Source organism: Cavia porcellus, unplaced genomic scaffold, assembly GCF_034190915.1.
Source record: "Cavia porcellus strain 051 isolate PalLab524CR breed Dunkin Hartley unplaced genomic scaffold, mCavPor4.1 scaffold_2, whole genome shotgun sequence".
Lineage (NCBI taxonomy): Eukaryota > Metazoa > Chordata > Mammalia > Rodentia > Caviidae > Cavia > Cavia porcellus.
The window spans coordinates 129,065,805-129,084,128 of NW_026947485.1; the positions used below are offsets into that span (position 1 = coordinate 129,065,805).

Below are 18,324 nucleotides of genomic sequence, written 5' to 3' on the forward strand. Positions count from 1 at the left end.
TACGAAAAAATGTTCACCATCACTGGCCATTTGAGAAATGCAAATTAAAACAGCACTGAGATTTGATCTCACCCAGGAGAGAATGGCTGCAATTAAGAAATCAACGGATAACAAATTTCGGCGAGGCTGCGGGGAAAAGGAACACTTCTACACTGTTGGTGGGAGTGCAGCCTGGTGCAACCACTGTCGAAATCATTATGCAGATTCCTCAAAAAGCTAGGATTGGAAGTTCCATTCAATCCAGCTATTGCCCTTCTGGGTATTTTCCCAGAAAAACTGAAATGGTCATGTCATAGTGATATACATGCACCCATGTTCACGGCAGCACAATTTGTGATAGCTAAATCTTGGAAACAACCAAAATGCCCATCACCTGCAGAGTGGATGAAAAAAATGTGGTATTTTTATACAATGGAATACTACCAACTATAAAAAGGATGATCTTGAGGCCTTTATAGGTAAATGGAGACAACTTGAGAATATCCTCATTAGTGAAATAAATAAGACTCACATTAGTAAATATCACATTGTCTCTCTAGTGTAAAAAATAACAAAAACTGACAGAGTAATGGGATCCAAAACTGTAATAGATATTGTAAAAGTGAAAGGGAAGGAAAGTGCTCTAAAGGATATAACAGTATGTATAGTATGTAAGATAGATGACCATATTACTACATTTCTGTTAGATCATGGAACAGAAGGATCTTCACTCTCAATGTTTGAGTGTCAAGCCACTTTTTATGCTTTGATTTTGTAACTTTAACTACTATTTTTAAGATGACAATATGTAATGTATCAACTAGCAATTTTATGATGTTAATTTTTTTAATTCTGTATTATTCTTTTTTCTCTTGTTTTTTTTTTTTAAATTTTCTTTTCTTTCTTTAAATAAAAAAAATCCAAAGTGTGCACAATATCAGGGCTAACTTCTACACACTCAAGGATACTGACTTGTAAATGTCTGTTTTTTTTTTTTTAATCTTAAATGATCGAATGTGTTCTCTTGTCCATCTTCTTTATTCACATGAATACTAAGACCCTACTTTCTTTTTCATCCAGCATGGTATTATTTGAAATCTGGTCCTGAAAAACGTATTTCAACAAAAATCTAGGATCATCAACTATTTTTAAAATAATAGTATTTGTTACTACTCACTATGTGTCTAGTGAGGTAAGCAGCATGATAGATCAGGAAGGATCTGTTATTTATTCTCTACCAATTAACAAAATAATTCTGAGGAAATTCCAAGAAAAAAATATTTGAGTAAGAGACAAGCTGAGAATAATTACTAAGGTGGAAAACTAATGATAGCCCTGGTTTTCCAGAGGACCAAGGGAAAAGTAAATTATATTTTTCTGACAAAAAAAGAGTGTATTAGTTCATTAGCAGAAACAATTTTTCCTAATATTGAATTCTCAAAAGATACACTGTGAGATCTTTACATTGGGGAAGTCAGTAGAACCTCTCGGCTGTCATCCCACTTTCAGCTACTCTTCCAGTGTGAATGTATTTCCTATTTCTCTACATTCCCTGAGAGACTGTAATCTTCTTGAGGCTAGGGATCATCTCTTTTAATATTTTAATTATGGCCATGTTCAATTCAACAATTAAATAAATGGCTATCTTTATCAGTACTTTTCTAAACCATGTTTTGTCAGGAAGTCATGTTAAATTCCAACCCCAAAAACCAATTTCAACAGAGTCAAATTTATGTGGTTCAGTTAGTTTTATTGTGATTTTAATTCATTCAATAAAAAGTACTGAGGAGTTCGAGTGTAGCTCAGCGATACAGCACATGGTTAGCACATCTGAGGGCCTGAGTTCAATCATTAGAATAACAACAAGTATTGAAACTTATAAAGAAAAAACATGAGGTGAGAGAGAACTGGTATATACTGAGAGTTAAAAAATTTAAAGTATAAAAATTAAGATTATATATTCCCAGAGGAGTATAACTTTTACTCTGAGCCCTTAGAAGTTTTAGATCTATAATGTGACCATGTATAGAAAAGACCTTTCTATCTCCCTCATGGCCACACAAGTCTGATAAGGACTGTATCAGGGATACGCCCTGGAACTGTACCTGGCCTTCAGATGGAGAAGGCTACTCCATTCCATTCTGATGTAGGCTACATATTTAGAATTCTCCACGGTGCTCCTGATTTCTATGCTTACTTCTCTTATAGCCCCTTTCTTTCTTAGGAAAGGATTCCATTTCTCAATTCCTGGGCCAATGGATAAAGCCTTAACTTTTACTTTGTTAATCCTTCTCCTCAGGGCTGAATTCTGTCATTTTTCCTTCTTTTCCTATAATGAAGTGAGAAATAAGGCACGATGAGGAATAAGAGAACCAATTACTACATTCTGTTTACTCAGTTATCACCAACTGCCTTGGATTTCTGTTCCGTTGGATTATACCTCCAGATTCAAGCCTGACATTACCACTCTCTATTCACCTACCTACCGATGAACTTTTTTTCTTCTTACTTCTTATCCTGCTCCTCCTCTTCTTCCTCCACTTCCTCCTCCTCCTCCTCTTCTTTCTGCTTCTCCTTTTCCTTCATCATCTTTGTCTTTTTTGTCTTTTTGAGGCAGAGTCTCACTGTACAGTTCAGGCTGGCCTTGAGCTCACTTTGTCAACCGTATGCTGCTCTTAAACTTGCAATGATCCTCCTGCCTTAGCCTCCTGAGTGTTGGGATTATAGCCAAGTGCCATCACCCCTGGCTACCTACTGCTTCTTGCAAAGAAACCCTCTGTAAGTGACTTAGCTCCTCTGAACCATTCTGCACTCTGGTAACAAGACCTCACTTAGATCTGTTTTCCATTCTTGTTCACCTGTTACTTACCTTGACATGGACTCAGTCTGCTTTGAGTCTGAGTCTACTTCACTCCCCTGAGGCACTGTTAGCAAAGTACTCGATAAGGATTGGATCTAGAATAGAAGTTAAATTGCTTTGATGACTAACTAAATAAACAAATGAAACAAGGAAAAAGTTTGTCTCTGGTTGGAAATTTTACTTGTAAGAGAGCTTATAAGGAGGAAATTTTGCGACTTCTGGTTGCACTGGACCAGCACAGCGGGTCCTGAGCAGGCCTGCAAAGGCTTCCCCGCTATCGGCCATGCTTGGTGGACTCTGGAGTTCTAAGCAAGCGGTGCCATCAGTTCCAGAGGCAGCGGGGTGAGTGTCCCCCGCACCATCCCCCTAGCCCAGCTAGTTTGGGATACTTGCTCCACCCCTGACAGGGATTTCACAGCATCCTGTTGCACTGGACCAGAGCGGCAGGTCCTGAGTGGGCCTGTAAAGGTCTCTCAGCTCCCAGCCATGCTTGGCGGACTGTGGAGTATTGAACCAGTTGGCATCATTGTTTCGGGGGGGGGGGCGGGTGAGTGTCTCCCTTAACATCCCCCTAGCCCAGCTAGCTTGGGACCCCCGCTTGGCCCTGGACAGGGAATTTCGGGCTCCCAGTTGCACTGGACCAGTGCGGCAGGTCTTGAGCAGGCCTGCAATGGCCTCCCCGCTCCCAGCCAAGCTTGGCGGATTCTGGAGTTCTGAGCAAGCGGGTACCATCCGTTCCAGAGGCTAGGCGGCCTGGAGTGAGTTTCCCCTGCACTATCCCCTGAGCCCAGCTAGCTTGGGAATCTCCCTTGGCCCCTGACAGGGAATTTCCTGGTTTCCGGTTGCACTGGACCAGTGCGGCGGATCCTGAGCGGACCTGCAACAGCCTCCCAGCTCCTGGTCATTTTTGGCGGACTCTAGAGTTCTAAGCAAGCAGGCGCCAACAGTTCCAGAGGCAGTATGCCTGGGATGTGAATCCCCCCGCACTATCCCCTGAGCCCAGCTAGCTTGGGACTCTCCCTTGGCCCCTGACAGGGAATTTCGTGGTTTCAGGTTGCACTGGATCAGTGCGGCAGATCCTGAGCGGACCTGCAACGGCCTCCCAGCTCCTGGCCATGTTTGGCGGACTTAGAGTTCTAAGCAAGTGGGCGCCAACGGTTCCACAGGATGGCCTGGGATGAGTATCCCCCCGCACCATCCCCTGAGCCCAGCTAGTTTGGGATCCTCACTTGGCCCATGACAGGGAATTTCGCTGCATCCTGTTGCACTGGACCAACTCAGCAGGTCTTGAGCGGGCCTGCACCACTCCAAGTAACCCTCTCTCAATCTGGGGAACTAGACAACCACAGTTCCAGGAGCTGAAGGCATAAAAGAGGATTTCCAACAGACCCTGGGAAAGCCTTGGAATAACACATGAAACACAGAAATACAGGAAAATGACAAAACGAAACATCAAATTACAATCTCAAACCTCCAATCCATCACAAGAAACCTTAGGAGGTATGTACATAGAAGAAGATATATGCCATACACCTGAAATATCAGACATAATAGCAACTGAAATAAAGAAGCAATTTTAGGAAACTTTAAAGGAATTCAAACTAGAAATAATCTCCCAGGTAAAAGAAGAAATGATGAAAGAAATGAAGGAGATGCTGAGCATATCTAAAGAAGACACAGTTAAAAAACTGTAGGAACTAAACAAAAAGATGGAATCTCTGGACGAACAATATAAGAAACAAACAATACATAAAGCAGATGCAAAGAGATATACAGGAAATCAAAAATTCCATTGAAAGTTGTAAAAAGAGCCTCAATGAAAGTGAAGACAGAATTTCAGACCTTAAAGGCAAGATTGCAGCAAGTGAACAGGAAAGGAAAGATCTTTTAAAAATAACAAGGAATCAGGAAATAACAATTCAACAACTGCAAGATGATGCAAAGAAAAGCAACATAAGATTGATAGGGATAAATGAAAAAGAAGGGAACAATATAAAGGATATCAGGAGATATTTGGAGAAGTAATAGCTAAAAATTTCCTAAACATGAGATGGGAAACCAACATCAGGATCAGTGAAGCATATAGAATTCCAAATAGTCATAACCAAAATAGAACTACACCCAGACATATAACAATCACCATCCAAGAAATCCAAGCTAAGAATAGAATATTAAAAGCTGTCAGAGAAAAAAGACAGAAAACCTATCAGAATTACAGCAGACTTCTCAGCACAAACAATAAAGTCAAGAAGAGCATGGAGTGAAGTATTTCAAATCCTAAAGTAAAATGATTTCCAACCTAGACTGATGTACCCTGAAAAACTGTCCTTCAAAATAGATGGAGAAATAAGACACTTCTATGACAAAGGTGAAGAACTTCATGATCACCAAGCCGAGCCTGCAAAGAATACTGAAAGACAGTTTAGATACACTTAGGAAAAAAAAAAAACACTAAGCAAAGCAGACAATTAAACAGAACAGAAAGAAAAAGATGCAACAGCAGAAACATAACATGTCAACAATAAACCAACATATAACAGTTATACCATTAATGGAAATGGTCTCAATGCACCAATTAAAAGAAACAGACTGGCAGACTGGATCAAGAAACAAAATCCAACCATATGCTGTCTACAGGAAACCCATCTAACCCAAAAGGATACTCACAGACTGAAAGTCAAAGGATGGAAAACAATACTTCATGCAACAGGAACCCAGAAAAAAGCGGGGATAGCTATTCTGTTTGCAGATAATCTGAATTTCAAACCAATAATGATCAGAAGAGATAAAGAAGGTCACTACATACTAATTAGGGGAAAACTTCAAGAGGAAGAGATAACTATCTTAAATATATATATGCACCAAATTCCAGAGCACCCAGTTATATAAAACAAGTACTAACAGAAATGGAAAACCAAATTAGCAGTAACACAATTATAACAGGAGATGTTAACACACCACTGATACCAAGGGATAGATCAACCAGACAGGAAATCAGCAAAGAAATAACAGAACTGAATTACACCTGTGAACAAACGGACTTCATAGACATATACAGAGTGCTCCATCCAACAACATCAGAATAAATATTCTTCTCAGCAGTACATGGGTCATTCTCAAAAACAGATCATATATTAGCTCACAGAACATATTTAAATAAATGCAAAAAAGTTGAAATTATCCCTTGCATGTTATCGGATCATACCGCCATGAAATTAGAAATTAACGATAAAAGATACTGCAAAAATTCCACAAACACATGGAAACTGAATAACACACTCTTGAGTAATCAGTGGGTCACAGGGGAAATTAAAGAAGAAATTAAACAATACCTACAAGCAAACGAAAATTCAAATACAACTTATCAGAATTCGTGAGATGCAATGAAAGCTGTCCTCAGAGGAAAATTTATTGCACTGAGTTCCCATTAGGAAAACAGAACGAATACAAATAAATAACCAGATGTTACACCTCAAACAACTAGAAAAAGAAGAGCAAATAAAGCCCAAAGCCAAAAGAAGAGAGGAATTATAAAATTTAGAGCAGAAATCAATGCAATAGAGACTAAGAAAACAATCCAAAGAATCAACGAATCAAGGAGTTGATTCTTTGAAAGAATAAATAAAATTGATAAGCCCCTAGCCAACCTTATTAAAAAAGGGAAGGAAAAGCTCAAGTTCATGCAACAAGGAATGAAAAAGGTGAAATCACTATAGACTCTGTAGAAATCCAGAAGATCATTGACTCCTATTTCAAAAACCTCTACTCTCATAGGTTTGATGACACAGAAGAAATGGACAGATTCCTAGAAACATATGAACTACCAAAGCTTGGTCAAGAAGATGTAAAACTGCTGAATAACCCAATTTCTATTAATGAAATTGAAAATGTAATTAAGTCCTTACCTACAAAGAAGAGCCCAGGCCCAGATGGATTCACTGCAGAATTCTACAAGAAGTACAAAAAAGACTTAATGACGATACTCCTCAAACTCTTCAATGAAATCGAAAGGGAAGCAATCTTTCCTAAGTCATTCCTGGAAGCAAATATTACTCTAGTACCAAAACCTGAGAAAGACACAACTAAAAAAGAGAACTACAGACCAATCTTGAACATAGATGCAAAAATCCTCAATAAAATATTGGGAAATAGGATGCAGCAAATCATCAAGAAGATTATACACCATGACCATGTGGGATACATCCCAGCCATGCAGGGATGGTCCAACATACGTAAATCAATAAATGTAATCCACCATATCAATAAAGCCAAAAGTAAGAATCACATGATCATTTCTATAGATGTAGGAAAAGCTTTTGATAAGGTCCAACACTCATTTATGATAAGAACCTTACAGAAAATTGGAATAGATGGTCTTTACCTCAATATAATAAAAGCCATCTATGAAAAACAAACAGCCTGTATCACACTAAATGGAAAAAACTTGAAGGCTTTTACTTTAAAATCAGACACAAGACAAGGATGTACCTTATCATTGCTCCTATTTGATATAGTACTGGAAATAATAGCCAGAGCAATTAGACAAGGGAGAGAAATAAAAGGGGTAAAAATAGGAAAAGAAAAAGATTAATTAATTAAGATTATCATTATTTGCAGATGACATGATACTCTACATACAAGACCCCCAAAACTCCATTGAAAGACTCTTAGAAATAATAAATAAATTCAGCAATGTAGCTGGATACAAAATCAATACTGAAAAAATAATAGCATTCCTATACACTATCAACAAAATCACTGACAGACAAATAAGAGAAGCCACAACCTTCACACTAGCAACCCAAAAAATGAAACATTTAGGAATTACTCTCATGAAAGAAGTGAAAGACCTACACAGGAAAGACCTATACATTATAATACACTGAACAAAGAAATTGAAGAGGATCTCAGAAACTGGAAAGACATGCTTGCTCATGAATAGGAAGAATAAATATTGTGAAAATGGCCATTCTCCCAAAACTGTTATACAGATTCAGTGCAATGCCAATGAAAATACCATCAACATACTTCATAGATCTAGACAAATCACTCCTAAAATTCATCTGGAACAAGAAGAGACCTAGAATGGCAAAGACAGTTCTAAGCAGCAACGGCAAGGCAGGAGGCATTACAATCCCTGACTTGAAGTTATACTACAAAGCAACCATAGTAAAATCAAAATGGTACTGGAATCAAAACAGAACCGAAGGTCAATGGAATAGATTAGAAGATACAACCACAATTACAAACACACTCAACCACCCTCTCTTTGATAAAGGGGCCAAACAGGTTCACTGGAAGAACAACAGTCTCTTTAATAAATGGTGTTGGAAAAACTGGCTCTCCATATGCCGAAAACTAAAACTAGACCCATACCTATTATCATGTACTAAATTAAAATCTGAATGGATCAAAGATCTAAATATTAAAACAGAAACACTAAATCTATTGGAAGACAAATTGGGTAAAAACCTTGAAGACATAGGAGTAGGTAGAGAATTCTTGAACAGGAATCAAACCACATGGGAAATACTTCCCAGAATCAATAACTGGGATCACCTCTTATTAAAAAGTTTCTGCATGTCAAAAGAAATCTCCAGCATAGTGAAAAGAAAACCCACAAACTGGGAAAAAAATGTTAGTGAACTGTCCCTCAGACAAAGGACTTCTGTCTAAAACATATAAAGAATTAAAAAAAAAATCAGACCCCTAGAGTGAATCCAAAAATGGGCATCTGAGATGAATACACAATTCTCAGATGAAGACATACAAATGGCAAAGAAATACATGAAAAAATGTTCATCATCATTACTCATTAGAGAAATGCAAATTAAAACAACACGGAGATTTCATCTCACTCCTGAAAGAATGGCCAGGATCAAGAAAACCAACAACAACAAATGCTGGAGAGGCTGTGGGGAAAAAGGAACTCTCCTGCACTGTTGATGGGAGTGTACACTGGTGCAACCATTGTGGGGGTCAGTCTGGAGATTTCTCAAAAAGCTGGGATTGGAAGTCCCATTTGTTCCAGCTATCCCACTTTTGGGCATATTCCCAGAAGAACTTAAAGCATCATACCACAGTGATTTATGTGCACCCATGTTTATAGCAGCACAATTTGTAATAGCCAGATCTTGGAAACAACCTAAGTGTCCATTAACTGAGGAATGGATAAAAAAGTTGTGGCGTTTTTATATGATGGAGTACTACTCAGTTATAAAGAAGGATCACATTGAGATATTTATAAATAAATGGGTGCAGACCATACTCATAAGTGAAACAAATCAAACTCACATATATAAACACCGAATAGTTTCCCTAGTGTAAGACATGATAAGAACACATAAAAGTATGTGGTAATCATGATTCCCCATTATATTGCTTTGAAGCCTTATAATGTTTTCACTCATTAATTGGAATGGTTTTATTCTGAGTTGTTTGATTTTATTGTCTGTGATGGTATGAACAGCTATTTTGAAGAAAACAAGACATCATAGTAGCTAGTGCTGATGTAATACCATATTGTTTTCAGGTCCCATCAAGTTATTGTTCTTCTGTCTCCCTTGCTTTTATCATGTTGTATCTTATTGGGTTTTATTATAAGTGATAGTATAAATAAAAATTTTTATAGGCAAGGAGATAATATAGAAACCTTTGTTTGTTTTCTGTTAGTTGGTTCTAAATACCCTGTAATACTTCTATTCTCTTGAATGGTTTCATACTGTCTTGATATGTTTGATGCTATAGTATATGATGTAATACTCAAATATTTCAAGAAAAGAGACACTATGGTAACTACTATTATGTCAGTTTATCTTGTGGTAAAACACCCTATGTTGCTTAAATTGTTCTGTCCTGACTTGTGTTGTTATGTAGTTATGTCCTCTTTTATCTCAATCTCCTTTTTAAAAAAAAAAATGTTTTAATTAAGGAAAAAAATTTAAAAAGCAGCATATATTATAGTAACTTTTTTGATTTCCTATTAACTTGATTTGAAACCCTGTATTACTCTCATCATCTTGTTTTGACTGATTTTACTCTATTCTGTTTTGTTTGATAGTATCAAGTTTGAGGATATAGGCAACTACTTTGAAGACAGTAAGATTCACTATGATGCCCATTCTGGTTTGACTATTATCTTCTTTTGAAGTCCTGTAATGTCTCAATGTTTCGGTTTTATTGGTTTTGTTCTGTACTGTTTTGTTCAATTTTATTACCCTGATGATAAAGGCAATTCTTTTTAAGGTAGCAAGAGGCATTATGGTAACCATTGTTGATCACCTTGTATTCTGTTTTTACATCATGTATTGTGTCCATCCTTTGTTTTGACTGGCTCTGTTTTGTTTTGTCACATTTGTTTTTATTTTCTTCCAAAAAAAAGACAGTAATAAGAACTGTGGGAGGAATAAAACCCAAAATGTGCAATTGTTATTGTAAAAAAGAAAGGAAAAGAAACTGCTTTAAAGGAAACCATTACATGTATGTTTAAGTGTATAAGACAGATAACCATATTACTACGTTTTTGTTGGATTACTGAACACCACTGTTTGCACTCTCACTGTTTGAATGTCCACTTTGTGTGCTTTAATTTTGTAACCTGAACAACTATTTTTAAGATGGCAATGTGTAATCTAAAAAGAAGAGAGCTTATAAGTAATACTCATAAAGCCATAACAGCAGTAAAAGCAGCCTCTTTATGAGTTAAAATATTTTTCGTAGTTTTTATAAAAGACTTTAAAACCTTAATCACATTCTCATGTCTGTAGTAAAGTCCAAAATCTCTCCTCGAAATCTTTCATAAAATCAAAGAAAAAAATTTTTAATGATTTAAATTTTAAAAAGTAGTATTTCACTCTCTGAGTTTTCCTTAATATACAGTATGCTAATTTTGCCAAGCTCCTTAGTTTCTTGAACAAAGAAACTTAGTTCTGTTGAACAAAGAGACAGAGGCCAATTTCTCAGCTGTACAAATGCAGGGAGGGCATAAAGGATGGAAGTAGTTTGCTTCCGTGGACAATGAAAAAGCCTTTTCTGAAGGTAATTCCAGTGATACAGCATGGATCATTTAGTCTACAATATGATCATTATAAAAAATTACTGACTTTTTTTCTCCATTTTACAGGCTTTTAATAATCTGATCTTGATACGATTGAAAGATATAAGCACAAAAGCACACTATGTTCTCAGGAGAACTATCATATATGGAAAAATAACTATGCTTTTTGGTGAAATATCATGTGCTTTTCCCTTAAAATGACAAAGAAGAAAACGATGTCTACTCTAGTCTCTTTTATTCAATCTTTACTGGAGCTTTTAGGAGTCAAGGCAATGGAGTGAACAAATAAAAATCATCAAAATAAGTAAAATGCATCCAAATTGAAAAGGGAAAAAATAAAAAGTGCCTATACTCACAAATGATAGTCTTACACACAGCAAATCCTATGGAATTCACAAATAAAACCATGAACTAATAAATGACAGGTAACGGGATACAAGGCTAATATATAAAGATTAAACATTTCTCTGTATACCACTAATGAATAATCTTGGAAACAATTTCACTGACAATACAACAAAAAGAGAAACAATTCAGGAATAAATTTAACAAGAGAACAGTAAAATTTGTATATTGAAAACAAAATTTGTTTAAAAGAACTAAATAAATGGAAAGATAATCCACGTTCATGGACTGGATATCTTTGTATTATCAAGATAGCAATTGTTTTACAGATAAATTACTCCCAGTCAAAATCATCGTTTCTTCTGCTTTTTACAAAGTCAGTAAATTGTTTGTAAATTTCATTTGGAAATGCAAAGGATGCTGAATAGTCAAAGCAAACCAGAAAAAGAACAAAGTTGGAGAACTCGCTATCTCTAGACTCAGTACCAAGGTACAATTAGCAAGTCAGTGTGCTACTAAGCATATATAGCAATAGTACAGAATTTATATCAACAGTATACAGCTCAGAAGCAAACTCTTACATTTATGTTCAGTTATTTTGACAAAGGTGCTAAAGCAAACTAAAGGGTAAAGAATAATCTTTTGAATGAATGGTGCTGGGACAACTGAATATACATAACTGGACCCAACCTCACACAATCCCCCAAAATTAATTCAACTAACAAAACCAAATGCCACAGGCAGATTTGTGTGTGTGTGCGCGAGTGTGCTGGGAAATGAACCTTGTATATGTTAGGCAAGTGCTCTACCTCTGAGCTACATTCTCAACCCTAAGATACATATTTTTAAGACTACTCTTGTTGTAAAATCTAGTACACACAAACTTGGGAGCATCATCTAAATTTAAATGTTGGTGATAGTTGTACGATTCCACGGATATCCTAAAATCATTGATTTGTACACTTTAAAAGATGAATATTATGCCATATAAATATCTCAATAAAGCTCAATAGATCTCAGTTATATATCAATAAATATGGAAATTACATCTTAAATACTGAAAGTACGTTCATTACTAAGTCAGAGGCGATGTAAGCTCATGGGTGGGGTGAAACAGAATGTCTTCTGGCTTTATTCCATAGGTTGCCAGAGAACACTTTTAAGATTTAATTTAGTTTAAAAATTCTTCTTTTATTAAAAAGATCATACTTAGAAGAATGAGTTACAGGGAAGCATTTCTTTCAGTCAAAGGGAAGAGTGAGAAGGAAGAGTCAATAATCATTAGGACAAAAAGATAACACCATCTAATGTGAAAGAATTGATCCCATAGAAGTCTCAAACCAGTCAATATTTAAGTGAAAATCAGAGACAATAATTTATTGGTAAAAAAAGATATCATTAAGGCTTAAACTCTACATTGGTAAACTAACTGTATAGACATTTAAGACTACTCATGTTGTAACAGCTGGTGTTCTCAAATGTGAGGACAGTAGTACACTATGTTCAAGTTGTTTCTAGATCATTTGGGCAAGTAAAGTCAGAGATAAAAAAACAACTTTAAAACAAGATGAGTTTATGTTGTATCTTGTAGTTTTATTAGAAATTAAAAGTTAAAACTGAGTTACTTTGATTAAAGTACATTTCTAAAAGTATTTTCAACCTGCATTATTTTGCTACCAATTATGGCTCAGTTTTTCTTTGGTTTATTGTTCCTTATTTTATGTCTCCTCAATTCTTGATTGCCAGCAGTCCACTGATCATACTTAGCAGATATTTACTTTGTTATTTCAAGAAAAATGCACTGATGCCTCTTTAAGATCACAGTCTATGTCACTAGAGGTAAAAACTAGACCTAAGCTCCACCCCACTTATACTTCAGTGTAAATCTAAATCATGTTGTATGCAATTTAAAAAGACCTACTGAGAGTAAACTGAGGTCTCGTGTCCTTGCATAGCTACCTCCAAAAACTAGTGCTCCATCAGCTGCTCAAGGGTAGCTTAGACTGCCTGGAGGCCAGGGAGCCCAGCATGGAACAATGGCAGGAAAATAGAGTTCCCTTCATTCCTTAATTCACATGCAAGTGAGGTGCCAATCAAGCGCTGACAAGCATGGAGAAACCAAAATCAAAAGTGAGTAGAGATGCTTTCAAAAGGAGCTGTTTTCACACATTTCTAAGTGGTGTTTTTAATGGTGGCTATTAATATACCACTAATAACATGGAAAAGGGAATACAAGTAACCAGAAAGACACTAATTTTATATCAGCTGGGAATATTCAGTAAACTGATGGAATGTTATTTATTAAAATATTTAATGTTCCATAAAATGTGAGCCACTGTCCTGGCTACTGAATGAAGTTGAATGCAAACTGAGTGGCTGCAAACAGGAGGGTAAGGTGAGGCAAAATTAGTAACCAGGCACTGACAAGTAGAGCCAGCTCATTTCCAAGTCAAAGAAAATTTAAAGGTTTCTTAGTTTTGCCAAACTGATCATCACCTGGAAAGACAAAAACAAAGCACTCCAAAATGGCAAACAATGGAAGCAATGAAATCACTTCATCTAAGTGGATGGAGAGGAGATGATGACTCAACTTAAAACTGCACAGTTTTATAATGATAACTAATTTAACAAAAGAAAAAGATCCTAAGTTCTTAACAACATAAAGTAAAAGTGAGCTATGTTATTTGTAGATCTTTCCCTATGTACTTGATAAATGATTTCTAATTCTATCATGTAGAAAAGCTTTAATAGAAAATTAAGGTTTTAATAACTAACTTTATAGATTAGCAAATACTTTAAATGTACAGAAAAGACAGCAAAGTAAAATATATCACTTTCAAAACTGCTTTATCAACCCATAAGATAGTTTTTTTTTTATTTTTGTGTTCATGACTGCTAGAACAAAGAGGAACTATCTTATCAACATTTACTTTTACTAGGAAAAGGTTAGGGAATTGAAAATCTGAATTGCTGCGGTACAGTGAAAGCAAAAGCAGAGAAAAAAATATTTTTACTATCGTTTTCTCATTACTACAGTATAATGTACACTATTTTTACAAGGCTAGACTTGGTCAAGTTCTAAGGTTTACTATCATAAAATGAACACTACTTTAGAAAATAAATCTTTGACAGTAATACATTCTTGGGGAGAAATTCAACACTTTAAGATAGAATATAATCATAAATTTTGTTCTTAGTTTTCAAAGACATAATTAAAAAATTATGAAATCTCTATGGAATTTGTATGCTCTAAATTTCAGTGTAATTTATCTTCAGATATCTATTAGCAGCACATTTAATTTTAAAGTGTATCTATACCCAGTTTTAAATCAGTGATCGACATATTTAATTTTAGATCCTGCCTAGTACCTTTTTTTAAACAGTAAATACTGTAACTAATTTTATTTATTGGTAGAACTGTACTTGTAATTTATTTTACATCTAAAATGAATTTTCTTGACATTCATGACTGAAGAAAGTGAACTTGTATAGTGGTGGCTTAGGAACAATTCCCATGCATTTAACATGACATTACAAACTAGTATTCTTCTCAGTGTGTGTGTGTGTGTGTGTGTGTGTGTGTGTGTGTGTGTGTGTGTGTTCACAGTTACTTAAGACTAAATTTTAGGACAATTTAAAAAATGTAAATATGTCTTAAATCCAAAGCATTTAATGCATGATGTATACAATGCACTATTGAGATAAAAACTTAAGCCATAATTTAAGTTTTATATATTGCTTACAATTCATGTTCTTGTAAAGCTAATATTAAAGTTTGGAATTCATGTAAACAACTTTCATGTACACTGTGTTTTAGAAATCTGTGAATAAATATTTGCCAACATTTTAAACAGCATGACTTTTCCCTGAAGAGTATCCGTGAAATGTGCTCTCTTTGGCAGCACATATACTAAAAAAAAAAAAAAAAAAAAAAAAAATATATATATATATATATATATACGTACAAATTTTATATATGAACACAGATCAGTGAGAATACAAAAGAATATTACTTAAAGGCAAAGCAAAACGTTTAAAAACACTTCTGTTTGTATTCTCTTTAGCATCACTCTCTTAAAAAGCCCTGTGAAACTGAGACACGGTGAATTTAAATAGAAGTTGTCAAAAATCAATGTAAAACTCATCAGTGTACAATGTTATTTGCTGAGAGGAATCTATGTTTCTAGCTCAGGAACCCTGCTTCCTTCATTTATCACCATCTGTATGCCCCATTACATATCCTAATCAGTTATTTCATAAAAAGTAGCAAATATACTAAGCTGAGTTAATCACCGTTAATGTTTTCGAACCTAAACAAGGTATATGACATTAAATAGACTTCTCAGCCCCGGTGTTGCTTGACAGATATGTGATGTGCCAGTGGTTATATTATATTCCTCCTCCCATGCATGCGTCTCCTGCAGAGATAGCAGACTACAGAAGCTGACCCTCACTGAGACCATCTTGTCTTTCTGACAAAGCTCCTTTTTAACTTCTTACTTACTGGTTACTTCCTGCGATGGAGAAAAACTTTAGCTCAGCTTGTGATAATTTCACAGGCCCTGAGGACCCTGACCCTAATAGCCTCAAGGTCAGAAGTCAAGTCTTGTTCTGAAACATCTGTGTGCTTTATATTAAAGTGGAACAAAAGTGGAGAAATATCCACCAGTGTGTGACAAGGAGGATAGGCAAAACAAGACTGACACCCTGGTCATCTGTCAGCCCCGGCATCTTAAGTTCATCTGAAAAATGGTTTGAAATGTACTTAAATTGCAAAATTCATACACAATGCTTTTATGCATTTCCTTAAAGTTTAAAAAAAATGTTTTATAGGAATCTGAAGTTCAATTAGTGTTATGGGTCTTCAAACACACTTTAAGTCGGTGTACAATTCAAGAAAGTTCACGTTTTAAGTAATTGAGTGGCTTACAAGGAAAAAATATGCTATTTAGTCTATATTGTATAGTTATAAATCTGTAAGGTTGAAAGGAATTATTTGAAAGATTTATGTTTTTAGCAGTACATCATATCAATGTGTTAAAGATCTAGCTTCAGATGTTTTATATATATACAACAAACAAATTTAGTAAAATTAAAGTAACCCTCCTGGCTGAAATCAATGTAAGAAAAAAAGATTTAACTTATTTATTGATCTTACAATAGCATAAGCATTTGTAGATTTTGGACACTTAAAGTATTTTCAGGTGCCAAGTGTCAACACTGGCTTTATGTCTAAATCATGTGTTAAGCAATAAAGTATAGGGCAATTGAAAAGGTTGTGTAAATATATTTAATATCCATGACAAACAAAAATATCTACAAACATTAGACAATCAATGTTGTGCTTACCACGAGTATCTACTATAATTTAAAATTATTAAATGCACCTTTATCAAGTGAATCATTTTTTATAGCAAGAGTACCTTTTTGTGACAAAAGAGAATATGAACATCGAGGTACAAAAATTTCATTAATACTTTTTTAGAGTAGCTTATATTCCATTAACCAAAGTGGCACAAGATTGTGCTACTTTTAGTATTGTACTTAATACAGACAAAAATTCAAAAAGTTTTGTAATTTTTCCATTATGTACACACAATCTTAAATCTAAGAATTGGGTTATTTTGAAATACAAATTGTTATGACTAATAAATGCATTTAAGTTACAAACATTAACAGAAACTTTCTTACAGTTTTAATAATAATTTTGTCAATTCTGATCAAATACCAAGTACTAAATAGTAAGCAAATAGTCAAAAGGTCTCTTGGGAATTTTATAGGTAACAGGTTTCTGTTAGATACACAGAATATGATATGTACAGAAATTGGGACTAACATATAGAAACTTTGAAAGTATGTAAAAATATGAAACAGGGGAAAGATTTCTGGTAATGATTTTAAAGCTTTGTCATGCTAAAATAAATTGTATATTCTTTTTAAATATCACAAATCATCTGTTCAAAATATTTTATTTGTATTCTTTACAAAAAAAAAGTATCAAGACAAAGGAAATAGAGCATATATACTGTAAAGAGATTGATAATTAAAACAAATTAATTTTACGCTTACCAGTTCAACAAAAGCAAGTCCTCCATAGCTGTGAGCCACAAAAAATACATTCTCAGCTGCGGACTGGGCTATGAAGTGGTCCCAAACATACACTGCATGCTCTTCGGGAGAGCCATTTTCCTACAAAGAAAATAGATATCCTATAGTACAGACTTATCTAATCGTTATCACAGTGATCAACAATTACATTATATGTTTGTAAATATAGCATAAGAAATAAGATGGTAATCATTAATTCAAAATAATAAAAGAACCGTACTGAAAATTTAAATTAGAGAATACTGAGTTTTAATAAATTAAGCTTAATTGCTACTATAATCTGAAAAAAATTTTAAATAAAAAATTTTTAAGGGAAAGAATATAGGTATTAAAATATTTAAGTGATAAAAATATATAGAAGGGCATTATAATTTTATCTTATAAAATAATGCAATACTAACAATTACATTTTTATTTATAACTGAAGATATTTATATTACACGCACACGTAAGTGGTTTGATTTATAAGATTTTAAGTGCCACTGTAAGCTGAAAATATGGACAAAATGAATAATGGATATTTTCTATCGAATTTATTAAAACACATATACTTTTTTTCTGAAAGCATTTCCCATATATATTTCACTTCTAAAACTGGAAAAAGCCTACATATATAAATCTAGAGGCTTCTACATTTCTCCTAACTTACTAAGCCCTGATAAACCTGTATGTGTGTGCTTGTGTATGAGTGTGCACTGTAGGTATGTATACAACTTAAAATTCCAACAGGACTTCATTTTGCTGTATATCCACTGGTGATGCATGTAGTTAAAACAAAAACCAAGATAATGTGGAAAACAAAGCCAAAAACAATCAAATAAAAAAGCTAAATAATGCTAATAAAAATAAACCCAGTAAGAACTCAATAGATTATGAAACTCTTTGTATAATTATTTCTTAGACCCTTCAATATTCTAAAAGACTGATTTCCTAAGACTGTCATGGATATTAAGACAACCAACCTGACTCCCATTTC

General features: G+C 34.7%; 1 protein-coding gene and 1 long non-coding RNA gene across 11 annotated transcripts in view; both read right to left on the reverse strand.

The window, feature by feature from the left end:
• Arb2a (ARB2 cotranscriptional regulator A) overlaps window positions 1-18,324 on the reverse strand; it is a 420,978-nt gene that overhangs the window by 170,094 nt on the left and 232,560 nt on the right. For all 10 annotated transcript variants that reach the window (XM_063245345.1, XM_063245343.1, XM_063245337.1 and 7 more), the window contains one exon: window positions 17,310-17,429. In XM_063245345.1, coding sequence (XP_063101415.1) covers window positions 17,310-17,429 — 120 coding nt within the window. The remainder of the gene's footprint in view (window positions 1-17,309; window positions 17,430-18,324) is intronic.
• LOC134475287 (uncharacterized) lies at window positions 1,709-17,303 on the reverse strand. The gene is made up of 2 exons (XR_010046427.1): window positions 2,849-17,303; window positions 1,709-2,308 (listed from the first exon to the last, which is right to left on the reverse strand). It is a non-coding gene; the product is annotated as an uncharacterized LOC134475287 (long non-coding RNA).